The 27,773-nt window shown below is 37.3% G+C and overlaps 1 protein-coding gene across 2 annotated transcripts in view; it reads left to right on the top strand.

The window, feature by feature from the left end:
* Gk (glycerol kinase) overlaps positions 1-26,818 on the top strand; it is a 78,672-nt gene extending 51,854 nt beyond the window's left edge. Inside the window, exons 11-20 of one of the 2 annotated variants that reach the window (XM_059250216.1) lie at positions 678-720; positions 1,350-1,430; positions 11,636-11,714; positions 12,992-13,088; positions 14,094-14,178; positions 14,861-14,981; positions 15,090-15,233; positions 18,401-18,481; positions 23,105-23,191; positions 24,997-26,818. In XM_059250216.1, the coding sequence (XP_059106199.1) occupies positions 678-720; positions 1,350-1,430; positions 11,636-11,714; positions 12,992-13,088; positions 14,094-14,178; positions 14,861-14,981; positions 15,090-15,233; positions 18,401-18,481; positions 23,105-23,191; positions 24,997-25,007 (829 nt within the window). In that variant the 3' untranslated portion in view covers positions 25,008-26,818. The remainder of the gene's footprint in view (positions 1-677; positions 721-1,349; positions 1,431-11,635; positions 11,715-12,991; positions 13,089-14,093; positions 14,179-14,860; positions 14,982-15,089; positions 15,234-18,400; positions 18,482-23,104; positions 23,192-24,996) is intronic. The other variant, XM_059250217.1, reaches the window with a different exon arrangement.
* Positions 26,819-27,773: the final 955 nt, after the last annotated feature.

Genomic DNA, 27,773 nt, shown 5'->3' with positions numbered 1-27,773 from the left:
TTGTGGCAGAGTCCAGAGCTAATACGGGTAAACTACCACAAAGTAAGTTCAGTTCTTCCATAGCAGCAGTGTTGAGTTCTGGTTGTGATTATCCCACCAGTGTTGGAATACATTACCCTGCTGGGAGAATGAGATCAGTAAGCCTTAAGTAGCTTGTCCTTGTTCGTCACTTTTGGCCTACTTTTCCAGCTATCCTGTCTGCTGGTCCATGCTCATCCTTTCACCCTGCCAGAACATAGTGGTGTTTCTCAGTCCCTAGCTATTATTAGTGATTGCACTAAGCTGGCCAACTCAATTGGCGAAGGGCTCCCAGTCATGTTGTCACCATATGTGGATTGGTAGTCACTTAACTGCGACTGACTGTAGAATTTGTTGTAATTCCGTCATATTTTACAAACATACCCTTGGCCTATGACTGACTAAATGCTAAATCCTGTATCTGCATTTTCCCTGTTAATTAATCTCAATCTATTTCCTTCTAGACTGATTTTTAAAAAATACTCTTAAAAAGAATATTTAGTGTGTGATGTTTGGTAGCTTTCAACACTTTTTAAAAGCCTTCATAAAATGACTTATTGTGCTAAGTTAAATGTCAGTTTTGACTATTGGTAGTACTAAGATTTTGCTATTTGCTTTCGATAGAATTCTCATGCTGTTCATTCTTCCTCCATGTATAGGTATGGAACAGGGTGCTTCTTACTGTGTAACACAGGCCGTAAGGTTGGTTTTTCTTTTAAATTCACTTTGATAAAAGTCTTCTTTACATTCACATATATAATGCTTGAATCTAATTCATTATTAGCGTGCTTTTAGGGTCTTCAGCTTTTACTTAATCTTTATCATTGTTTAACTTGGTTCAATAGAAATGTTGAACATCATGAAATTGGAGTGATTCTAACAAGAGGCCTTTTATGCTTTTTTTAATTCTTATATATTCTTTTGATTGTGTTAATGGAAATTCTAGACTTAGTATCATGTCAGATTTTTAGTGAAAATCTAATTTGAAACAAGTAATAATGTTTTAGCAGTCTGAGTGTGTTCTTATTACCAATGACTAAGACTTAGTTTTAGTAATTATTATTTTATTGATGGAATTATTATGAATAAACATTCTATTATATCTTTAAAAATGTTTTCAAACTGAAGCTGGGCATGGTGGTATATGCCTTTAATCCCAGCACTTGGGAGGCAGAGGCAGGCAGATGTCTGTGTGTTCAAGGCAGACCTAGTCTAGTGAGTTCTAGGCTAGCCAGGACTCCACAGTAAAACCTTATCTCAAAAGAAAAAAGGCTTTATACTATCCTTTAAATTTTTTCCACACTAAAATCTTTGGTTTTTTTTTCCTACAGTGTGTATTTTCTGAACATGGCCTTTTGACCACCGTGGCTTATAAGCTTGGCAGAGACAAACCTGTGTATTATGCATTGGAAGTAAGTTCTTTTCAGTCAGTACAGATATGACATCCATTCACAGTTACTGAAAATTACCATGCGTTCCAGGGGAAGAGGTGTTATTTTTAGGCAGGATCTTGTCATGTATCCCTGGCTAGTCAAGAGCTCTCTGTTGTCCTTTTAAATTGGTCTTGAACTTAGGGCAGTCCTTCTCTTCTTGCAATTACATGAGCTACCACACCTGGAAAAGTTGCCATGTTTTCTAACCTCTTTTCTCATAATTTTAATATATAGGATTCAAAAATTCCACTTTTTTGTCCTTTGATTGTGTAGAAAGAACTTTGAACTAAACTAAAACTAGGGGTCAAGACTTCCGTGAGACAAGAATATATCATCTCCTTAGTTGTTGGTACCAATTGATTTTGTCACCTTGGGGATGTTAGTTTCCTGCTGTACAACCTAACATTTTCTATTTTTAAACTTTAATGCAGGGCTTGGCTGACTCAAGCACTTCTTTCAACTTAAAACTTTTTGTTTAGTAACTAAAATGCCCCAGTGTTCCATAGTGAATCAGTGGGCGCAGAAAGGCAGAGCAATTCTGTTTACTTGTATTACTATTATGTTTATATATAGATGTGAGAAAGAAAGAAAAAGAGGTGATTTATCCCAGGAAACGTCTGTTGCAGATACATTTGCAAATTATCATAGGACTATGTCGATCTAAATCTATCTGTAGGACATGATAGGTTTGTACAAGAGACATTAAAGGAGTTGGTGTAGAGCTCAGTGATAAAGTACTTTGTCTAACATTCTCAAGGTTCCAGCTGAATCCTAGATTCAGGCTCCAGAATCATGAAAAGAAACAAACAAAGCAATACTTTGTTTGTAAAAGCAGACACATGTCCTGTGATTGGCTCTAGGGCCTCATATGTACTAACTAGAAGCTCCATTCCCAACCCTGTATAATTAACATTGGAAGGACTACCTGATAACTTATGGGGACTCATTTTTTTAGAATATCTGATGATAATTTAGTCAAGGGTTTAGACTTGTGGTCATAGTTCAGATGTCTCAGCTGGTAGGCCTACAGCCCCCTTCTTTGTGGCACTAGTGCCTGAGCTCAGGGAATTGAACCTGCCAAGCAAGTACATTGTGACTGAACTATATGCACAGCAATCTCAAGCTCTCTTCTTTAGACAAAGGCATCTAAAGCTGTCCTAACCCTTCTTGGAATTTCAGATCCCATGAGCCCTTTCTCTCCTTTATTCCTCACTTTGGTGAATGCTCAGGGCAGCACTGTTCACATAAAAAATGGGTGGTTTGGAGGATACCATAATTCTAGCAGCGGCTGGAGTAGTATTAATATGCTTTCTTTGCCCTTGCATGAGAGACAGAATTTTAGGTATTTTAGATCTGGAAAAGGCCTCAAGGACAGGGGTCACCTACTCTTCTCACCCAGTGTGAAATCTTCTTCTTGTCTCCTTTTTCTTTTGAAAAGTTAGAATTCTAAGCTGTTGGCTCCAGGGCCTTGTATATCTCAAGCAGCCTCAAATTTGCTGCGTAGCTAAGGATGAGTGAACTAGAACTTCTGATCCTCCTGCCTTTACATCCTGAATGATGTGGTTGTAGGCATGTGCCTCCACACCCAGTTTCAAACATTTTCTTAGTAACATCCCTAGTAATGGGCCTAGGTCATCTGTAGGTCTCAAGTGCTGGGAGGCGTCTCTCAGTTTGTCTGGGTCTTCTTCGTCCGGTTTAAACTGCCTGAGGGCCCTGGTATCACTCACGTACTTGGGAGTTTTGAGCTCCCTGTATTAGATGCATTCCACATCACCAGTCTTCCTGGAGAGAAAAAGGTTATTCTCCATGTAATATTTATTGCATGTACTCAGGAGTGTGGTTTGTGCCTCTCTCACCATAAGCATTCATCTGCTATTCTGGCCTGAGAGTTTATTTAATTTAGTCTAATAACTTCTGTATACCACTGGTTCTCAGAACATTTGCTAAAATATCCTCTTTCGCGAACCACGCCTGCTCCACTGTGTATTTGTAGAAGACTTTTCAGTTAATCTAATTGAGAACTTCATTTCCTTCTTATTTTCAAGATAGTTATACAGGGCCATTCTGCTATTGTCTCAGTTATTTTTCATTGGCCATAATATGCATGCACACCCATCCATTAAAAACCAAATTTTAAAAATATTAGTAGGTAGAATCCCCCCTTTTTGCTTTCCTTAAACTTTTTTGTCAGTTAACAAATATTTAAAAACATTTTAAGAAATCAAAACGAACTAAAAAAGAGGAATAATGCTAGGTTGATAAAACTTAGTAAATTTATACTAATTCTTACTTGTCAGCCTTTCAATACATATAATAATCATGCCTTTAATTTGACACATTGTTAGTAGGCTTTGAAATCAAAGGTATTAAATTTTGACTTTCTGCACTCTTTAGAAACTGAAACCATAGCTGTCTATCTTCACCCTATTTTGTTTTTGAGTCTTGAGATAGGATGTCACTGGATAGTCTGGAAAGTCCTCCTGCCTCTCTGCCTCTCTGCCTGCCAAATGAAAGACTTCCAGATCTGAGCCGCCACATCCAGCTATTCGAGTCTTCCTTCACTCTCCTACTGATTTGACAGATCAGATTTTTTCAGTTCAGTGATTTTTTTCTTTTACATTAAAAAAATTGAAGTTTTATAAAAGTATATATATATATATTTAATAGTTTTAATTTCCCAACCTTGATGAGGATTTCAAATACTGTATTCCTAGAAGCTCTGCTAACAATGTTGAATTCTGTTGTTGAAAGCTTTCATTTTCTCTTTTTTCTTCAACATAGCATTAGTAGTTTGCTTTGCAGTTGAGAGTAAATCTCATTTACTGACTCGTTAGATCCCTTTCTGGATGCAGTATCCTTGTTTGGAGGCTTACTCTGTCAGTGTAAGCCAAGCTGGCCTCTAGCATGCTTGTCTCAGCCCGCCAAGTGTGGACATGATGTATGTATGTTCACCACCACAGCCAGCCCCGGTGCCATCTCTTTGGTTCCATACCTTTTATGTCTCCATTCAGTTTTCTTTTGTTCTTGTAGTTCTTGTAGTAAGAATGTAGGATAGTAATCCCATTCTTTTTTAGGCTTTTTATTTTGTCCTCATTTGGGGTAAGTATAGATTTCTAGTTTTCCCACATCCCTTATGGTGCATTTGATTGTTTGAGACATGGTCTTCCTTTGCAGCCTAGACTGGCCACAAATTCTAAATCCTCCTCCTTCTGCCTCCTGAGCACTGGAGCTATAGTCTGAACTAGCACAGCTGGCCTTTGGTACTAACTAACGAGACCGCTGCTGTCAGTTTAAATGGAATTCCTTTACAGATTATTTCTTTTATTGCCTGAGAGCTTTTAACATCATCTCTTTATCATCAGTGCTCTTTACTTTTGCTGTGATGTTCCTGGGTTTGGATTTATTTTTATTTGTCCTGTTAGGTACTTGGATCCCAATTTATCATCAGATCTGGAAAATTCTCAGCAATTCTCTCTTCAAATATTACTCCATTACTTCATTCTTCTTCTGGACTTGCTATTGGATGAATGTTGGAACCTTTCAGCCCATCTCCCATGTCTCTTAACTACCCTTGTTTGTATATATTTAATCTGTTTCTCTGTGCTGCACCCCCGGTGAGTTACTCTGTATCTACCTTCCATTTCCAAATTCTGTCTTCGAAATAAACCTTAATACATAAAATCTGTTTGGTTTTGCATTGTGAAATGTGAAGACACCTGAAGAAATACAAATTAGAACTGGAGAGATAGCTCCTCAGTTAAGGGCATTGACTGCTTTTTCAGAGGACCCAGTTTGTTATTTCCAGCCAACAGTGTGTTGGCTTACACCTTCTGTAACTCCAGTCCCAAGGAATCTGTCTCCCTCTTCTGGCCTCCAAGGGCACTGCATCCAGGCCAAATACCCATACAGGTAAAACATAAAATAAAAACAGATTTGAAAAAAATGGATTGGGAGAGGGAAAAAATATGATAAAATATATTTAAGTTTAAAAATTACTTTTAAAAATGAAAAATAAGAAAAATATTAATTAAGTTATTAATTAATTAATTAAATCCTGCTGTACATCTTGTCAAATTATTATAAAGAGAATATGATGTAATCTCTTCTCAGGTCCAGTAGTAGAACACCACCAACCTCCAGGAGCCGCTTTAGGCCACCCACAGTCACAGTGGCCTCCCTGTTCCCCTGAGAAAAACAGTGTCCTAACTTTTAGCATAATCGTTTCCTATGTTTATGTATAGTCCTAAGACTTAAATCTGTAACCTCAAACACTAGAGTTTGGTTTTACATTGTGATAATAGCTTATATGTTAGAGAAGGTGGGGATAGATAAAGAAACACGAATGTGTGCATTTGAGTCTGAGCCCTGCATCTTTGGTCTGGCTTCTTTCACTCAGCGTTATTCTTGTGAAATTGACCTATGTCATTAGAGACAGCTGATTTTTCACTCTTTCTTATTGCTGTAGTTTTGCATCTATGTTTTGACACCTTTCTAGAAGAGTAGAATTCTAGGCCAAAGACTGTATATATATTCTCTCTTTGAGTCCATGTTGCAAACCGTTTGTCACTGCACTGAGTTCGACTCATACTCCAACAGCAGTGTAGAGGATCACTAATCTACTCATCTCTGTGTGGTCTGGAGCTTATCCCTTTTACTTCCTTTAGTATTTTTAGTTAAAGGAGTCTTTGTTTGTTTTTCAAATCTAGCTGATTTCGTTTCTTCTCTCACTGATTCACAATTTCTTGTTTGTTTTGAGAAAAGGCCTTACTCTGTAGTCCCAGCTGGACTCAAACTTATCAGCTTCCTACTTAAGTCTCCCAAATCCTTGGATTATAAATGTGTGCCACCATGTCTGGATTTGTTGTTGTTATTTTTAATGGAAGTCATGTCCTAATTTACTTCTTCAAGTCTTTTTAATGCTTATGTTAAGGTTGTTGTCAGACTCAAATGAATTCTATCCCAGATGTTCAGTTTTGTGGGTGAACTTTTATTGTGGATTTCTTTATGGATTTAAGACTTTTTTAGTACCAGCCTCATCGTCCATTATGGTCTAGCCTTAGCCCATAAGTTGACAAGCGCTTATTTTTCCACACCCCTACACAAGCAGAGCTCTAGCTAAGCCTCTGGCTCCGAGCCTTGAGCCTGATTGCACTCCCTGTCTTGCACAGAACATTCTGGACGAGTTTCCTCTAGAGGAAGCAGTTTCTGGCTACCACTCCTATTTCTTGACACACACAGAGAAATCAATCAGAAGCCATCATGCTCGCAGCCCCAGTCTCACTGTGCTGCACATTTCCAGTCTTGTCCACATAGCTGTTACTGTGTCTTTAAGTCAGGGTGCACTAGTTTATATGTCTTTCTTTGTTTTGCCTGTTACCCTGTGTTTAAAACAAACAACATTTTAAAAATACGACTGACTACGTTTATGTAAGCATCTGCATCGTCTTCATTGCCAAGAAATTTTTTTCCCTGTTTCTTCCAGGCTGCTGGCAGGTGATTCTAGGCTTAATATTTTTATCTCTGAGTTCTCACTTGATCATATGTGAAAAGGAACTGGAGCACATGGTCTTTATCTTATTCTGAAACTGCAGTCTTGGATCAAGCTGCTTCAATTTGTCCTGCCCTTTCTGTTTGGAAAATGTTTCTCCATGGTGGAAAAAAGTAGACCAAAGGAGGGCACGTCTGTGCTTCTGTCTTCCCTCTGTCATTGGTCAGTAGGATACTGTCTTCCTAAAGCCAGGCTTTCCTTTTCCTTGTTCCGCTTCTTTTTCTAGGTATTGTTTCACAAAACAAACCTCCTTTTTGGGGGCCTGTAATATGGTCATGAACTTGACCTTACTTACGGCTTGAGACTTCCATGTTCTGTATTTTATTATTAGGACATAGGCTGTTTAAAAAGTATGTGTGTGTGTGTGTGTGTGTGTGTGTGTGTGTGTGTGTGCAGTGAACATGGCATGGCATGTGTGTGAGGTCTGAGGACAGCTAGTTAGTGGGGAGTACTTGCTCACCCCCATCATGGACTTTCAGAGGCCAGACTGTTTTGCATATCCCTCTATTCTAAAGGCCTGCAAAAATATGAACAAGATTAAAGCCTATGTTAAGCCACATTTTTCTCCTTTTAAATATAAGCATTAGAAGCTTCTTTATCTTCTTCTACTAGCTTCCTAAATGGTCTCTTTGTCAACCTCTACATTGGTGTGATTTATGATTACCATGTTAATACTTACTATTTTTGAGATTTTCATCTTTCTTGTGCAAGATTGTACATTTTCGGTGGAAGCCTCTGTAATAGCCAGTTATTTGATATATAGCAATATGACCACAAGGTTGAGTGACTTACAATAACACCCATTAATTGCCTGTCAGTTCTGCAGTTCTGGGTACCCTAGCATCTCGAAAGGCTCTAGTTAAGTGTGGACTGAGGCTCTGGGCTTATCTGGCATGCCATCTGCTTTCAGCCTGATAAAGGCTCTTGCCAGAATCTAGTTCCTTCTCCTACAAAGGGCTTCAGTTTCTTCTTAGCTATCAGCTGGAGACCTCTCTCAGCAGCGTCCAGAGGCCTCTTGTAGTTCCTTGCCACATGGGGCTTCTCAACTTGGCCTTTGTCTTCCTCAGAGAATACAGGGCCAGGAGAGTGCCCAGCAATACAGAGCAGTGGTTTTCTGTCACATAATCACACCCATGTTTTTGCGTAATCCTTCCACCTTTGATGAACAGCAAGTCATTGGTTCCATTGTAGCAGGGAATCATAAAAGATTGAGAACATTAGGAATTATGAAAACTCTATCAATTAAGAATATGAATATTTGCCATTAATAAACATTCTGTGGACTTTTATAATGTACATTCTTGGAGGGAGTAGGGTAGCTCAATTGTAAAGGTGCTTTCTTCATAAGCATGAGGACTTGAGTTCGATCCTCAGAACCCCTCTGAAAAACAATCGGGCATTATGATTTGCACTTGGCAGAGACAAGTGGTTTTGTAGGGATCACTAGCCAGCAATCCCAGCCTAGTGTAAATAATACATTCATCTTGTTGTATTATCATTTGATTTTTTTTTAAATACCGTCTCAGTTTTCTATTGAGTCTTCCGTAGAGTGCAACCGTTGATGCTTATATGCTTACATGCACCTTTACCAATGAATCAAGACTTAGAACTAGGGCTCATTCCTCTTTGTAGGTGAGACATTGAAAAGTTGCATCTTTGTATTTAGGATACAATTTGGGGTGACTTGAATAGACACTTGTGGTTTCTTCTGTACTCCTTTTCCTGTCCAGCTTCAAAACATTATGCTATATTCTATGTTGTCTCCTGCCCCGGAATTCAGAAAACCACATGTCTTTTTTAGATTCATTTTAATAAATTCATTTCTTTTTATTTATGTGCATGTGTGTTTGTCTGTGTAAGTGTCTGCAGGTGCTCCAAGGGGACAGAAGAGGGGTCAGATAGATCCCTTGGAGCTGGAGATGCAGGGAGTTGTGAGGCCCGTGATATGAGTGCTGGGAATGGAAGAGCAGTGAATGCTCTTATCCACTAACCATCTCTCTAAGCCCTTACGTGCTTGGCTTTTCAAATTTAAGAGGTTTATGTCATTTTATTAATTTCTTTAAAGTCTAAACCATACTATATATTAGATCAAGATACCAAAATTACATTCTTGTTTCAGATGCACATTTTAGCTGCTTGTATTGTTCTTTATTTCTTCAATTAGAACAAAACATTCCTTATCTCCTGAAAAGCAAATCTTTCTTTATTGAGTGGCTGTGAGCACACATGCCACAGTGCAGGTGTGGAAATCAGAGGAGAACTTTGAGGAGTCAGTTTTCTCCAGTATGGAGATTCTGGGGGGTGGCCCTGGCTTGGTAGTCAGTGCCTTTACTCTTATGGGCCCCGTGGCTTTGTAATTTTTAAAGCATTGGCTTTCATTGAAACAATGCTCTGGAGTTGTTACCTTGTAATCAAAACCTTGCTTTTCTTTCCTTTGGTGTATTACTCCTCTAGCTGCTCTTGCTGTCTGTTGTCACTTTTGTTTTTCAAGGAGCTCTTATGTACCCCAGGTTAGCCTCTGTGTGCCGCCATACCCAGCTGCTTCCTTTTTCCTGTTTCTTCCATGTGTTTATTGAGGAGGTGCGTGGCATGGCATGTGGAGGTCAATTCTCTCCTCCTGCCATGTGAGTCACAGGGATGGAGCTCTGGCTAACAGGCTTGGTGGCAAGATCCTTTACCCGCTGAGCCATCTTGTGACTCCAGAAAGTGGTTCCTCCACATGCACACCATAGCAGGGCATGTGAAAACACACACACACACACACACACACACACACACACACATTAATAATAATAATAATTTTAAAAGATATTTTAGATATTAAACTCAGTACAAAGAATTCTGATTTTAATATTCATTACATATTTAAAATTTATATTAATATGTTACATTAAACATACTTTAATTTTGATTTTATTTTTATTTATTTTACTATTTAACAATTTTGCATATAAAGTTACTGTATAAAGAAAAACAGTGTGATTCATTTGCATTTTGGCAACTGACATCCAGAAGGGACATTTGGTTGGTTGGTTGGTTAGTCGTTTTGTTTGTTTTTTTTAACCATTATTTTTATTTTATGTATATGGGTATTTTGCCTTCATACTTTTCTACAGTGACCAAGGGAGCCAGAAGAGGGCATTGGGTCACCTGAGACTAGGGTACAGATGGTTGTGAGCTGTCATCTGGTGGCTGGGAAGTGAACCTGGGTTCTCTGGAATAACAGCCAGTACTCAACCTCTGAACCATCTCTCCAGCTTTTTTTTATAATTTAAGGAAGGATCTAATGGAGCTCAAGCTGGTCTCTAACTCACTAAGTGTCCCAGGATGGCCTTGAACTACTGATCATCCTCTCTCCATTCCCCAAGTACTAGAATTATTGATATGCAACATGATGGCCAGAAAGACAATTTGAAATTCATTTAGCTGACCTGGTGGCAGGTTCTTCCACTTAATATCATCTGATATTTGGTGTGGAATGACTCAACAGAAATAATTTTATAACTGCTTTATTAAGTCCAAGCACCAAAACATCTTTTTTTAAAATTATTTTCTACCTTTTCATTTTTTTTTTCTGATTCTGGGAATGGAAAATAGGGCCTTGTGTATGCTAGGCAAATTACTCTACCAACAAGCTACAATTCTAGCCCCAAATTTACCTTTATCATGTGTACAGATCTATGGTCTCTAGTATAGTCGTACATTTTTGCAAACAACAGCACAACAACTCCAGAATATTTCATAACCCTAAAGAAAAACCCCGTTACAGCTCTACCCCGCACCATCCCACCCTGCCTCATTCAGACCTAAGCAGCTATTAACTTACTTTCCTTCTCTATGAATTTACTGATCTTGGTCATTTCATATTCATGCAATCATAGTTTATGCTACTGACAATTAAAGATTAAGGAAGCTAGTGTTCATGGTTAGAAAGGAACTTGACATGTATGCTCATAGTAAGAGGCATGGTAGTTTGTTTAGATAAGTATTGTAATAGTTACCATCATTCTGTAGGTAAAAACATGGACCTCAGAAAGCCTATATAATTTATCTGAGATCACATAGCAATTAAGTACTAAAACTTGACTCACATCTGACTACAATTATGTTTTCCTCCTTATTTCTCCTCCTAATCCCCTGGAGATTGACTGGGTGTGGGAGGGATACTAGAGATTCAATCCAGCGCCTTATTCATGTGACAATGTGATTGATTTTAAAGAATAATCACTTATGTCTTTGCTAGATTTTCGTTTGATTTTTTCTGTGCTATTTTATATATATCTCATACTTAAATTTTTAGTGTGTCTCATTGCAGTAGCTCTGTGGATGATGTAAGATTTTTTTTAATAGGTGACACTATGCCTCAGTAGCTCATCAAATTATACAAAGATCAAAGTGCTCAAAAGATGGATGGTCAGCTTTTAGGATGGGTTCAAGGGTGTGCTACAAGAGTCCATTTTTTTCCCTGTCTCATAGTGTAGGTAAAACTGTTTATATTGGAAGTCATAGTTTTTCATATTTGTAGGGACGTGAAAATGGAATTGTTTGACTGTTCTCCACTTAGAGGTATCATACATAAAGAGTGCCCTTTCTCATGGCAGCACATACGCTAGCTTGGATTTCTTCTTTCCCTTAGGGCTCCGTTGCTATAGCTGGTGCCGTAATCCGCTGGCTAAGAGACAACCTGGGAATTATTAAGTCCTCAGAGGAAATTGGTGAGTATGTTTTTGTAAAGAGTTAAAGTGTCTAAAGAAGGCCAGCCATTGTGGTGCGTGCCTTTCATCCCAATACTCAGAAGACAGAGGTAGGATCTGTATGAGTTCCAGGCCACCCTGGTCTACACAGCAAGTTACAGGGCAGTCCCAGTCACATAGCAAGACTAAGCTTCAAAGGAAACATTCTAAAGAATGGAAAAGGTTACTATTTTGTCCCTACAGTCTGTAAATACCTACTTTGCCCCTAACTTGATCTATGAATTATGTAAAACCCTTTATGTAAATTTGATTTATCCAGAAAAGACTATTTGATGAAGATTTATTACACAATAAATTGATGTAATTTGTGGTGGATATTAATAAAGTGGTAAGATGGGACATAAAAATTACCCATGCATGAAATTGAACACCAAAGAATGCCTGGTGGATCTGCAGGTAGAGCAGTGTAATTACATTTTTCTGATGAGAAAGAGCTCTAACTTCTGGATTAGTGTGAGTATTAAAACACTGGTACCTATAAATTAGTATTAGTATGGCTGTATTCAGTCTATGGGTAATTAGAACTCAGCTATTCCCAGTTTCATCTACTTGTTTAACTTTGCCTGAAGGTAAGACCATCAGAAATGCATTTCTGGTTAGGTGGAGGAGAAGCCACCTCATCTCCTAGTCAAGAAACTTCAAAGTCATGGAAATGGGGCTGGGGAGATGGTTCAGGAGGTAAAGTGTTTGCAGTGCAAGAACAAGGGTCTGAGTTTGGTCCCCAGAGTCTACATTTGAAAAAAAAAAAAAAAAAACAAGCTTGCTGACTTCCACATCTAATCCCAAGCCGGAAAGTTGCAGACAGGGGGCTCCTTGGGGCTGGCTACCTCTTTGGGGCTGTCTAGCCTTTGTGGCACGTTCTGGGCCGGTGAGAAACATTGTCTTAATGAACAAGATGGACATCTCCCAAGTTACAACAACTAAGGTTGACCTCTGGCCTTTACATGCATGCACACCCTCACCATGTACACAATACAGCAAACATACACATGGAAATGAACTAAAACACCCAAAGGAAATGAAGCCAGTTTCTTGAGTTCAGTTTTTTGTGAGGGCATTGCATTCAATGTGGGGGAAGTGTTCTTAGTGCTCTTAGCATTCTATTGTAATTAGTAACACTTTACTACTAATGAACTAGAAATGGAAAATCCTGATCTAAATTTGAAAGTATATATGTTTATTTAACAAAGTGAGATACTGATTTGCTTTTCTTTTTGCTTTTCTTTTTTTAATCCTAGAAAAACTTGCTAAAGAAGTAGGTACTTCTTATGGCTGCTACTTTGTTCCAGCATTTTCAGGGTTATATGCACCTTATTGGGAGCCCAGTGCAAGAGGGTAAGTACTTTCATAGTTACAAGTAATTTACTACATATTTTAAAACAGCTAGAAAAGAGGATATTGAATGTTCCTATTACAAATGTGAGATGAATGCATGGAGTGATAGTTATATACCTTTCTCCAGACATCAAACAACACTTCATTAAAATATACAGTTATTATGTATTAATTAAAAAGTAAATGATAATAAAAGACATGAAAGTAGAAGGCAGGCTAGTTGAGAAGAGAAAGGGGATTATTAGGAGTGAGAGAATAATGTGTTGTGTATGTTCAAAAAGCATTATGTAGATGTATGAAAATGTCATAATGAATCTCATTAGGTTTAACTAATATATGCTATTAAAAATTAAGAACAATAATGAAAGAGGAATAGGGTTGACAATATGTCTTGGGGGGGTCTTGATTATTTACTAAATTAGTTAGTAACTGATTAATTATTTTCTGTCTATTTTTACCTGTACATTGTAGACCCTTAAAAGCACTACCATCTAAATGAATGAGATTTAATTTTGTGTTAATACCATCTGTTCTGCTAGATCACAGATATTTCCTGTGGATATAGGGTTATGACCTATAAAGACATTCTGAACTACTCCGTGAATATATCCAATTTTCTTTCCTGCCTACATTTCTGTCTATTGAATTCACTCTTTACATATTTGAGACATAAGATCAATGGCTTAATTGCAGGGCTGGGCTGTGGCTCAGTGGCCGAGCACTCATTTAGGTAGGTCTCTCTCTGCCCATAGATTAGTGCAGCTCTCAGTCCTCACCAGAGAAGAGGTGGTTAATACAGAGACTCACAACTGGCCAGAGTGCAGAAGAAAGTGTCAGTAAAGTGCTCAGTTATAAATGGGATAGCTCCACCCCCTCCCAAAGAGTGAGGGACCATTGAAAGAGAAAGGACAAAAAGACTGTACGAGCCAGAGGTTGGGGAGGGAAGAATAATCATTGATTTACTTATATCATTCTAGTCTGAAAATCTTTTGTGTGTATTTTTAGGATCATCTGTGGACTCACTCAGTTCACCAATAAATGTCATATTGCTTTTGCTGCATTAGAAGCTGTTTGTTTCCAAACCCGAGAGGTAATGAATATAGGCCTATTTTTCTTATACTTGATCCATTTTATCACCCTTACATTAAATATTAATTATATATTTATGCCTGAAATTTATTAAGTACTTTAAATGTTTCCAATTGAAAAAATGAAGCCTACATTAACACTACTCTAAATACAAGTGTGCCCTCTCTCCCCTGCCAACTATCATTATTTGTTTTTGTTTTGTTTTGTTTTTTCGAGACAGGGTTTCTCTGTGTGGTTTTGGTGCCTGTCCTGGATCTCATGCTGTAGACCAGGCTGGCCTCGAACTCACACAGCTACACCTGGCTCTGCCTCCTGAGTATCATTATCTTGTAAATACCTTCATCACCAACCACTGGGTATTTGATGTTGGAGAGAAGACTAGGCAGTAGGGTAGTACATATTGGGCAAAGGAAAGAACACAAATGGAGGCATCAATCCAGGAAATGAATATGCAAAATAGAATGCTTAGCTTGCTGAACAGCAGAGTAAGTAAAGAAGTATGATGCCAGAAAAGATTGGTTGCAACCAGATCAAGGAGGGCTTGGAAGATCAGAATACGGTGTCTCAATTTCATTCTTGTGGGCTTTGAGAAATACTTCCAGGTTTGTGTATGAAGGGTTGCCATTTTTAGATATGTTACTGTGAAGTGGTCTCATCATGCTAATTGCATTGGTTTATTTAAGATTTTGGATGCCATGAACCGCGACTGTGGAATTCCACTCAGTCATTTGCAGGTAGATGGAGGAATGACCAGCAATAAGATCCTTATGCAGCTACAAGCAGACATTCTGTATATTCCAGTAGGTTAGTAATCCTTCACTCCTTTAAACTCCAGAAGTAGTAATGTTGGGAAGAACTGATCCTTCAGGCATATATAACTACAAAATTCTTGACGTAATTTTCTCTTCTCAGTGAAACCATCCATGCCTGAAACAACTGCTCTAGGAGCTGCCATGGCAGCTGGAGCTGCAGAGGGTGTTGGTGTTTGGAGTCTTGAACCTGAGGATTTGTCAGCCGTCACAATGGAGCGGTTTGAACCTCAGATCAATGCTGAAGGTATAGTTAAAGAATAATACTTTTTAAAAAAAATTTATTCTTCTCTCATGTATTATATTCCTATCACTGTTTCCCCTCCCTCTTCTCTTCCAAGTCCTCCCCCCACCTCCCTTCTGTCCCAGATCCACTGTTCCTCCTTTCCCTTCAGAAAAGAGCAGGCCTCCCAAGGATATCAACCAAACATGGCATGTCAAGTCATAATAAAACTAGGCAAATTCCTTCATATTAAGGCAGGATGAGGCAATCCAGTAGGCGGAAAACGGTCCCAAGAGCAGGCAAAAGAGTCAGAGACAGTCCCTGCTCCCACTGTTAGGAGTCCCACAGGAATACCAAGCTACACAAGCATAACATCTATGCAGAGGATGTAGGTCAGACCCATACAGGCTCTCTGATTGTTGGTCGAGTCTCTATGAGCCCCTATGAGCCCTGGTTAATTGATTCTGTGGGCTGTGTTCCTTTGGTGTCTTGACCCCTCTGGCTCCTACAATCCTTCCTCAGATTGTAGGTTTCCCTCTTCTGCAGGATTTCCCAAGAAGAGCTAATACCAATATTCCTCAAATTATTCCACAACTTAGAAACAGAAGGAACATTGCCAAATTCATTTTATGAGGCCACAGTCATCCTGATACCCAAATAACACAAAGGTTCAACAAAGAAAGAGAATTAAAGACCAATTTTCCTCATGAACATTGATGCAAAAATGCTTAATAAAATACTTGCGGCCAGGCGGTGGTGGCGCATGGTTTTAATCCCAGCACTCGGGAGGCAGAGCCAGGTGGATCTCTGTGAGTTCGAGGCCAGCCTGGTCTATAGAGCGAGATCCAAGACAGGCACCAAAACTACACAGAGAAACCCTGTCTCAAAAAACCAAAATAAAATAAAACAAAATACTCACAAACCAAATCCAAGAACACATCAAAATGATCATCCACCATGATCATGTAGGCTTCATCCCAGAGATGCAGGGCTGGTTCAACATTAGAAAATATGACAATGTAATTCATTATGTAAACAATCTGAAAGAAAAAAAGTGCATGATCATCTCAATGGATGCTGAAAAAGCCTTTGACAAAATCTACACCCTCTTTTCATGGTAAAAGTCTTAGAGAGATCAGGGATACAAGGGACATACCTAAACATAATAAAGGCAATTTACAGCAAGCCAACAGCCAACATCAAATTAAATGGAGAGAAACTCAAAGCGATTCCACTAAAATCAGGAATAAGAACAAGGCTGTCCACTCTCCCCATACTTATTCAACATAGTACTTGAAGTTCTAGCTAGATCCATAAGAAAACTAAATGGTATCAAGAGGATACAAATTGGAAAGGAAGAAGTCAAAGTATCACTAGTCGCAAATGATATGATAGTACACATAAGTGACCCCCAAAATTCTATCAAGGAACTCCTACAGCTGTTAAACACCTTCAGCAAAGTGGCAGGATACAAGATTAGCTCAAAAAAATCAGTAGCCCTCTTTTATACAAATGACAAATGGTCTGAGAAAGAAATCGGGGAAACAACACCCTTCACAATAGCCACAGATAATATAAAATACCTTGGGGTAATTCTAACCAAGCAAGTGAAAAGCCTGTATGACAAGAACTTTAAATCTTTGAAGAAATAAATTGGAGAAGATATCAGAGGACAGAAAGATCTCTCATGCTCATGTGTTGGTAGGATTAACATAGTAAAAATGGCCATCTTACCAAAATCAATCTACAGATTCAGTGTAGTCATGTCAGAATTCCATCACAATTCTTTACAGACCTTGAAAGGACAATATCTGACTTCATATGGAAAAATGAAAAACCCAGGATAGTTAAAACAGTCCTGTACAATAAAAGGACTTCTGGAGGTATCACCATCCCCAATTTCAAGCCATAGTACAGCACTATAAAATCCACATGGTGTTTTGGCATAAAAACAGACAGGTTAATCATTGGAATGGAATTGAAAGTCCAGACATAAATCTACACATCTATGGACGCCTGATTTTTGACAAAGAAGCCAAAAGTATACAATGGAAAAGAGAAAGCATCTTCAACAAATGGTGCAGGTCTGACTGGATGTTGGTATGTAGAAGAATGCAAATAAAAAATAAAACTTTTAGTGGAATACATTGAAAATGGCCTTCATGTGGGGAAACTTTTACCCTTTGATTTGTTTACAAGGTATGGAGTAAAATAATTTGGCTGCTAAGCATATTGGGTTTTGCTGAGCAAGAATAAATAAGGGGAAATAGGTCCCATCTGTATTATTTAGGAGAGTACCACTCCCACTTCAATTACAAAACCAAAACCAACAACAAAGCAAACAAGAGAGAAACCTAAGCTGTCAGTTACAGCTTCTAGGTTTTCAGGGTTTGTTTGATGTTTGTTTTTGTTTAAGTAAGACAGGGAAGCCAGATGTGGTGGCACTCACCTTTAATCCCAGCACTCTGGAGGCAGAGGCAGGCAGATCTCTTGTGAGTTCCAGGCCAGCCTGGTCTACAGAGCGAGTTCCAGGACAGCCAGGACAACATGGTGAAACATTGTCCCAGGGAAAAGAAAAAAAAAAACTAAACTAAACCAAGTGAGAAGGGAAGGGAGATATACTCTGTTAACTAGTCCTGTGGAGGAGAGCAACATCGTTGTTCATTTTTGTGTACTTTTTATATTACAGATTTTCACATTAGAAAGCCCACTTTTAAGATGCTAGAGATGGGACAGTTATGGTTTGAGTCTTGTGAGCAATCAGTGTTTGCTAATTCCTTCGACTGGACCAAAATCAATTCTGTTTTGTCCTTGTTGCACTTCACTTCTCTCTCCATGGCAACTCTCCCCCCCCCCCCCGAAAGAAGAGAAAACAAATCAAATGGGATTTTCCTTCTGAAATCACCACCACTGTCTTGTTAACAGTCCTGTCTTCAGAGCAGATAGCTGTCTCCCAGTCTCCCTTAGCCTCACCCTAAATTTCCATCATAAATCTTTCCTCCAGCTTCTACGTATCTCCTCCACTCACTGCCAGACACCAACAAGCGTGTCCTGCCAAATCTGTGCTCCAGGAAGGGCTCACTTTGGTTCAGTGTGAGCTGTTAGGACTGCTGTGTAACCAATCTTAGGTATTCTGTTTTGACCACCTCAACAAACTACGTCTCACACGGTTTTCCTTATTTCAATTCTAGAAAGTGAAATCCGTTACTCCACATGGAAGAAAGCTGTGATGAAGTCAATTGGTTGGGTTACAACTCAGTCTCCAGAAAGTGGTAAAATAAGTGTTTTTTATTGTCTGTCATTGACACTTCTTTATTTTATTGTTGACATTTTTCTTCGTGTGTTAAATAGTTTATTTAAGTGTATGGCTGTTTATACTAAGCCAGGATGCTCTGAAGAAAAGGATTATCCTGCATCTGATGTTTTTCACATTTGGAAAACACTTTAGAGTTTTAACCATAAAATGGAAATTATAGGTTAATATTCATACCTTCACTTTAGCCTGCCATATCATTCCTTGTTGATTCAGTCCTGGCATGTCAATGAATAACTGAATTTTCCAAAAGTAAAATTTTTATTTCTGATTCCTTTCTTATGAAAAAAATCAACTAGACTCTTTTATTTCCCCTCTCCCTGATCATATCTACCTTTTTGGGAGGCTTTCTTTATCCCCTGAAGCAATCGAAAAGTGTATTAACTTCTAGGCACTTCATGGAAAGTGTTCAGGTTGAGTAAACCATTTTGAAGTGTGAATTCCTATGAAATTAGAGAGGAGGAAGTAAACTAAATATAGTAAGTTGGAAGTTTTATAATTGAGAAATGCTATTAGCAGAAAATAAAGGACGGTTTTATTTTTCAGATCACCTAGGCAGGAAAGTCTTCAGGTTTAGTAAAGTATTCAGGTTGAAATAGCTGTGGGCTGCCTTTGATGACACAGTATTATAGTCCTTTTCCAAGATGTGGAGTAGAATGAATGGCACACTTTACTGGGGAAGAGTCTATCAATGAAGTAGTATAGAATCATTTTTAATGCACGTGGCTTTTAGGAGACACTTGTAATTCACTGTGGTCTGTATTTTTAGCCCTTGGTGATCCTTATTAAAATTGTTCCCTTTTCTGACTAAGTAAATTTAATATGCTTTTGGTTTTGAGACTGGGCTCCTTTTTTTTCCTTTCTACTTAAAAAAAAATATTTGTTAAGTCTTATGCATACCCCAGGATCACCTCTCTTTCTAAGATGGTGGATTAACTTATTTTTGCTAAGACTACAATTTTGAGACCCTTGACAATTACATTTCTCAGTCAAACGTACTGCTCTTTAGCACTATATGAGATATAACAACTGTGGACTCTGATTTCTTCACTTATTCCCCTAAATCAGTGCTACGCAAAGTTAGTTATGTGATTTTTTTTGGACTAGGTGAATTTTTGTTAATGATACAACCATCCTGGCGTCCTCTCCTCCCCCACACCTTATATACATGTTTCTCTTGACTTTCTGTTGAAGATATAATGCTCACTTCAACGTTTGCGCAAGCCCAACTGATCATTTTCCACTTGTTTCTCGTTGTCAATGAATTTTCAATACTTGAAAAAAATGGTAAAAAGAAAACGAAAATTTAATTTGTCTTTTTTCTTGTTTTAGTTTCATTTTTCTTCCCTTTTTTGTATGTAGTCTCATCTAGCCTGAGCTGGCTCTGAACTTGCTGTGTAAAAGCTTGAGTTTGTGATCTTGTTGTCTCCATGGCTGCTGGGATTACAGATAGATGCCATTATGCCCAGCTTTAAAATTTTACATCTCTTTATTTTCCGCTGCCAGCATCAATAGTAAAGGTAATTTCATTGGTTGAGTTTTAATGGTTTTTCAGTACTAAAGACTGAACCCAGGGCATATGCATTAGGCAAGTGCTATATCTCAGCTCTCCTTTTTTTCTTTTTATATATTTTTTATTCATTTTTTTAAAAATTCTCTTACAGAGTAATGGGTTTCATTGTGTCTAGCCATTGTTTTACTTTATATCTTGAGATAGGACTTCATTTAATTGCTCAGGATGCCCTTGAACTCACGCTACAGTTCAGCCAGTCTTGGAACTTACTGATTGCCCTGACCCAGACTCCCAGGTAGCCAGGGTTAAGGTCTGCACCAGCAGATCCTGCTCTTAATTTTATATTTGTTATAGTTACACCAATGATTAAAAATATTTCAATAATTTTATGAAAGCATTGAACTGTACAGTGTCTAGGGGTAGTCTCAAAGCTGTATAATTAACTCAGAATAATATTTAAGATTTTGCTAAATGTATTCCTTTAAACAATATAAATTATATAATGGCAGCTTATATTCTGTATAAGTTGTATGATAATGGTAGTACAGATAGAGCCCTAACCTAATAAAACCAAAAAGATATTAGAATTGTTACTTTGAAACTTACTCTAGTTTAATTTATGAAAAAGATATTATATCACTTAATCTCCAAAAGAGTTGTCGTTGTTGAAGCAACCATATTATTTTGTTTATAAGTGTGTTTGAATGCATTATAAACAATTTTAAAATATATTAAATATGATTACTTATATAGCTAATAATATTAATAATATAATCACATATATCAATATACTAATATTATAGATGACATTAGGAGAGAAAGGTTTTTTTTAATTTTTTTTGTTTTGCTTTTTGAGACAGGGTTTCTCTGTGTAGCTTGGAGCCTGTCCTTGAACTCACTCTGTAGACCAGGCTAGTTTAGAATTCATAGAGGTCTGCCCGCCTCGGCCTCCCAAGTGCTGAGATTAAAGGCATGTGCCACCACTGCCCAGCTTTATTTTTAAATTTTTAAATAATAATAATGATACATAGACCAGGCTGGCCTCAAACTGACACAGATCTGCCTGCCTCTTTCTCCAAGTGCTGGGATTAAAGATATGCATCACCACACCCAGCAGTTTATCTTACTGTGTAGCCCAGGGTGGACTCAAACCTCAAGCTTCAGCTTCCAGACTGCTGGGATTATAGGTATGAGCCACCATGCCCAGCTCAGGATTTTGAGGGGTTTTTAGAGAAAGCCTATTATAATGACTTGGCTTTGGATTTACAACACACCAAACACTTTGAAAATAGTTCAAATTGGTTTAAATATATCACACAGCTATAAATGCATAAAATATGAATTTATTGTATATAAATATATGAATACTTATGTGACATATATGTGTGACCATCCCACTGGAAAAGAAATAGCTTCATCAAGTGGGTACCACCTAAACTGATAGCTTAAGAGATCTTTTTGTTGTTTTTTCTTTTGTTCTTATTTTTGAAACAGCATCTCAGGTAGTTCAGGTTAGACTAAAATTCACTGTGTGGTAAAGGATGACCACGAACTTCTAGAAGTTATGCCTCCATCTCTACCACCTCACTTTTGTGGTGTTGGAGATCGAACTTTTTGAGCTTTGTGAATGTTAGGCAAGTATCCCCTAGCCACAATCCTCAGATCTTTTCACACCAAAACTCACTGTGGGGACATCAGAAAAATCAGTGATTGGAAGTTACAGCTGATGGCTTTCTTTAAGAGAACCAGACGTTTTCCTTTCGAAAATCAAACTAAAATATTTATTTTGGTCTCTACAAATACGGAAATAAAAAGATTGATTTTTCACTTGAGAAAGTAACAAACAGTGACAGAAAAAGGTAAATGGCTTATTGAACTCTACTGAAAATCCAGTTTCTAAGGGAAAAGAAATCCATGATGAGTGGGAGAAAATCCTCTTCCAAAATAGAAACAACAATCTTCAGACTACATAGCATACAATGTGCTCAGGAGAATCCTTATCTGGCATATTTGAATGATGCCCTGTCTTATAGTGGATTTTCAGAACTCTGGGCCATTACCTTATATTCTAGGGTCTGGAAGTGTAGCTCAAAAGCCCTAGGTTTAATCTTTAACAACCCAGAATGTGCTAAATAGTTGAGCTACATTGTGTGTAGAGGAGTGTGTGTGCGCATGTACATGTGTGTGTATAGGTCAGAGGACAGATTTGTGGGCTTGCTTTTCATCCTCCCACCTTTACAGGGTACTAGGAACCCAACTGGGACTGCCAGCTTTGCACAGAAGGCACTTTGGCCCACTGAGCCATTGTGCCAGCTCGCGGGTACATAGTTTTTCAATTTAAGTAAATGCTACATGTAATGCATATTCTTCAAAAGAAAGGATTTCAAGAGAACTCAGACCACAAAAGTACTCATGTTCTCCACTAATAAAATTTAGTTTTCTTATACCATTTAGTTTCAGCAGTACTTCCAGACTGATTTCATTATACACCAAAATCTAGTTTAACACAAGATCAGTCAGTGTTTAAAACAAAAAAGACCTGAGTGTGGGAAAGTACTTACAGAGATATGGGAGTGGTAATAAGGGTAATGGGGAGATTAGAGAGGATACTTCATACATGTATGGGATTGTCCACGAACAAATTCAGTAAAAATTATATATAAAAAGAGTTTTAAGCTCATATAAAGTAGACTAATAAAACCTTTCTAATATACTCTTGGGTGAATTGCACTGCTCATTTTCTGTCCCTGGGAGAATAATGTAGAAAGCACAAACCCACAGCCTCCCAAAAAGCTCTCTTTGCCTTCACCTGTGGAAAGCTGACGTTGGCTATATGTGTTATGTTCTTGGCTTCTTGTGGCATGCTATCTGTATTGTTCATTAACTTTCATAAGCCTTGATATTGATTATACTTTTGATTTAAAGTCATAACTCTTTGCCAGCTTTTATGAATATGCTATTTTTATAACTTGTTTTGCTATCATGTGATTCTTAACATAAATATTGTAATTATGTGTCTCTTCTTTTGGTTTGCTTGACTGGAATTCCCTTCTCCTTGGATGACCACAGGTGACCCTAGTATCTTCTGTAGTCTGCCTTTGGGCTTTTTTATAGTGAGTAGCATGGTAATGTTAATCGGAGCAAGGTACATCTCAGGTTAGTTACTCTTTCAATTAGACAACTTTTATTAGTTAGCTTTCATGTGTTTATGTGTAACTCAGCCGAGAGCTTTTTAGTGTTTGTTTTCTTCCTCCTATGTTTAAAAATCCAGAAATCAATTAAAGGCCTGATTAGTTATATCAGTTCATCTTTGGGGACAGTTAGAATTAAGGACTATGACTTTGTTTAAACATTTTCAAAAGTCTTATCTGATGATTTCTTTGAAGGTCTTCATGATGCTGTCAGCTGCAGTAATAATCAAAAGCAAAAAGTAGAAATGTTAATTTTTAACTGAAAGGAATTTCAGAATGACTGATGAAAGTTAAATTGTAAATGTTAACATTAACCATCTTGGTTTTCAAATGTTCACGATTTTTTTGAGACTTCTGAAAATGTTCTCAGTATGTCTAAGTAGATCCATTCTTGCAAGAATTTTGGTCAGATTGTTAGCTGAATTTTGTAAAACCCTAAAAACTGGGAAAGATATTCAGTTCTTTACTTTAGTTAAAAAATACATTTTGTGAAATCTTTTCAATTATTAGTTAAATAAATTAGGGTTGGAATAAAATGGAAGTATTCTTTGTACATTAGCTTCTACTGACTATTCTTATAAAAGTAGTGGTTCAGGGTGTTATAAAATGCATAGCACCACTAGTATTAATTTAAACATAATTGCCATTTAGAAGCTACTTCTGGCAACTCTTTAATTTTTCTTCAGATTTTTATCTAAAATGGAAATTAGTTATTTTGTAACATGCTTCTATTTTTCAATATTTATATTTAGAGGAAAAGCTAGTTTAATTCTTGTATTCAATATGGAGATGCCTGACCTTGGTTTAAGATATAAAATTTAAACTACATTCTTTTGAAGAAACATTTGCTTATGGAAAGTGCCAAGCATATCTTTAAGATGATATCATTAGTTGAATGCCATATATAAGCATGAAACAAATTTGTTTTATCACCAGAACATTAGATTATATTTTAAGTAATGAGAAACTGAGTTATTTGCATGAGAATTTAAAATTAGATTGTATAAGATTTTTCTGTATTCCTCATATTCAAGCATACACAGGATAAATTTTTTCAAATCACCTACTTCTGTACTAAAAATACCTTATTTTTGGTATTGATGCTAATATGCTAAAGGCTCTGTCTACAAAACCGTGTAACAGAATTAGCAGACATTTGTTCTCTTTCTGTTTCTGAGATGTTTGCCAGAAGACTCGAAACATTGCCATGAAAACTTTAATTTAATTTTGCAAAGATAAGTACTGTTTTAGAAAATGTCCCATTACTTTTTTCATTATCTTGAGTATTTTTGCTATATGACCTAGAAAAGATAAGGAAAAAAATCATAGCTGAAAACCTTCATTGATTTTGTTGGTTTTTGTTTCTTTTGATACTATGATAGCATGAAAAGTCCCAAACTCCAAGGAAAGTGAGACTTGTAGTGTATCTTTAAGTTAAATTATACATTAAATATCAAAAATAGTAGGCTTCTGAAATATGTATGGTCACCATCTTTAGGCCTGCTTTTTGGTGACATCTACTGAGATTCAATTAGAGTGGCAATTGTTTGCCTTGCCAAATAGTTATCTATAGTGGTAAAATTTGCTAATTTTGGAGTTGGCCTAGTTACTTTTGTTGCTCTATAACTATTAGGCATCATAGAGAAATAATGGAATTTGTTATATAGAAGTATGGAATTAGTAGATCAAATAATTGAATAGCCTTTATTGTTTTAACTCCTGAAATGCATATATGCCTTATTGACTGTTATGGTTTTTGTCCCCATTTAGGTATCCCATAACTAATACCACCTCATGGATTCCCAAGATGCAAGCTTTTTATGTAATAAGAAAATCTGACAATTCTGTCGCATAATGTAATGATACTATTCATGGACTCTGATTTTTTCATAAACCACCTGCTGCATGATCCTCCAAGTAGATCTATGGCCTGAAATAAAGAAAATGCACCAGAAAGAATGCTCCAGAAACATTTAGTGTTGTTGTTTCCCATTGGCAGACAGTTCAGGTTGGGCCCGTTTCCTTTGGGGCTGACCCCTCCATTGTTGTAATCCTTTGCCCTCTAAGGTCTAGGATGAGTTTGTGTCCTGTCCACTGGACTGTGTCATCCGGTGTATTCAGATGCTAGTGAACCTGGATTTGATTCTCTTCACTACACGTGTGAGGAAGGGTTTGCTATTAACGGCTTCAAAATGAGTGGCCTTTGGCTTGTTTGCTTTTAACAGGTCAAATGTCTTCTTTTCTACCTATGAGAAGACCACAACATCACTGAATATTTCAATGGAAACGTCTAAGGAATGATTAGATAATGATTTGCTGTTCTGATAACTTGGACATTTTCTGAACAGTGGTTGCCAAAATTGAACAATTTTCAGGTGTTTTACACTGTCTCACTAATTATGATGTCTAGATCTTACAAGATAGAACACTTTTTTTCTGTTTTTTATTTCTTCTTTTTATATTTTTTATTCTGTACGTATAACATACATGCCTATATATTTTATATACTGAGGGTAGCCCATTTATAAATTAAGAGCACATTATATTCAGTAAGTTATAACAGGGCTGGTCTTAAGTGGACTACTATGTATATAAATTTGGGGGGAGAACAAGCTGTATACATTTTTGGGCAACGGTTATGCATATTATTTACCAGGAGAAAAATTTTCTTATAAAATCCAACATTTGAAATTTAAGTATATATTCAATGTCAATAAAATAAATGTACTCTATTGTGATTTCCACTATTATTTCTTATACTCTACCACTGAATTAGCTCAGCTGGAAGGAGAAACAACTGTGGCATATAACAGTAAATACTGTTCTTAAATATCAGTCCTGCTCCAAACACAGTTGTTCCTTTGGGTTGATGTTTTCCATCTTTGAGATGCTGTTGAGGAATTGTCGTCAATTAAAAAGCCAAGGAGAAAAAAAATGTGTGAATAAAGCCAATAATTTCCTTCAAATGTTATTACCTGTTAATAAGATGTTCTTCTTTTCTGGTATGATAGAAAATCATCTCTATTTAATGCCATAACTGGCAAAAAACTTATCATTGCAAATGCCTCACAGTGAAACCAGTAACTTTGCAAATATTGTGAATTATTTGTTATAACTCACTAATTTAGCTTCCTAACATCACTTTTTAAAACATATTTGTTTTATACTAAAGAAATAATGTAGTATGAAAATAATGCTTCCTAATTATTTTGTTTTATCAGTTCAGAATGGAAAATATTGATATATTAATAGAAAAAGGTTTATTTGATATTATGATAGATGATAATTACTGCTCTGATTGTGCTGTTCCTAAATATTGAATCTTCTCGGTTTTACTGATATGGCTGCCACTTAAGTGGCATAAATATAGAAAGGAACTGTGAAATTATTCTGACAGTGATACTTTTAAACTTTGCTATATTTCTACAAAGCCAGGTTGCGCTAATTGTAAATAATTGTGCAAATCTCTGTTCAATAATTTTAAGATAACATTAATTTTTTTACAAAATGCAAGATTTATAAATGTTTGAAATTGTACCCATTGATAACTAATGGTAAATTTACTTAAAATAAATTGACCCCTTCTTTCTTATTTGCATTTCTCATTTACATATGAAAATTCAGTTAACAGAGATGTTTCAGCAGACACAAAAGCCACCTTTTTAGCACTAAGTCACAGCAAAAGTAGTTTCTGGAATGATGAATCATTCCGTTAGAGCAGACTAAACAGTTTCTACCTCAGCACTTCCAGAAAATACATGTTCCAGGTCAGCAGTCATCATCAGCAGAGTCTGACCTGCCTGAGACCTATATATATCTATAGTTTTCATTCTTGGCCTCAGCTTCCGTCTGCCTGCGTTAGTCAGTGGGGTCTGGCACACCATTGTTCTTTCATACTGATGGCAACATCTCAATATATTGTTCTACAATTGATCCGTAAAATAAACAATGCATTAATGCTTCTGCATTGGTATATTTCAACTTTTTTTTGAGACAGGGTGTAGCAAGAATCTTAAAAGGTCTTATTAATAAAAACAAACCTGTTTAATCCCAGCACTTGGGAGGTAGGGACAGGCGGATCTCTGTAAGTTCGAGGCCAGCCTGGTCTACAAAGCGAGTTCCAGGAAAGGCGCAAAGTTACGCAGAGAAACCCTGTCTCGAAAAAACAAAAACAAACAAACAAACAAACAAACAAACCTGAAGCCAGTTATTGGGGTGAATGCTGGAAGATCAGAGAAGCAGAACAAGCCACAGCTACCTCACCTTGCCAAATCCTCAGCTAATCCTGTTTCCTCAGACTGGAAGCCTCTGTGTCCTCATCTAATGGATCTCAGCTGAACTGCTGCTCAAAGCCTAAAAGCTTAACCAGACTCTAGCTCCTGGTCCTCAAGCCTTAAATACCTTTCTGCTTTCTGAAGGCGTGAGTCATTATGCTTGGCTGTTTCCAATGTGGCCTTGAACTCACAGAGATCCAGACGGATTTCTGCCTCTGGAATGCTAGGATTAAAGGTGTGAGTGCCACTATTTTCTGGCCTCAATGTCTGTCT

This window comes from Peromyscus eremicus, chromosome X (genome assembly GCF_949786415.1).
Source record: "Peromyscus eremicus chromosome X, PerEre_H2_v1, whole genome shotgun sequence".
Taxonomy (NCBI): domain Eukaryota; kingdom Metazoa; phylum Chordata; class Mammalia; order Rodentia; family Cricetidae; genus Peromyscus; species Peromyscus eremicus.
Note: the sequence above shows the minus strand (reverse complement) of the source record. Positions and strands in the feature narration are given on the sequence as shown.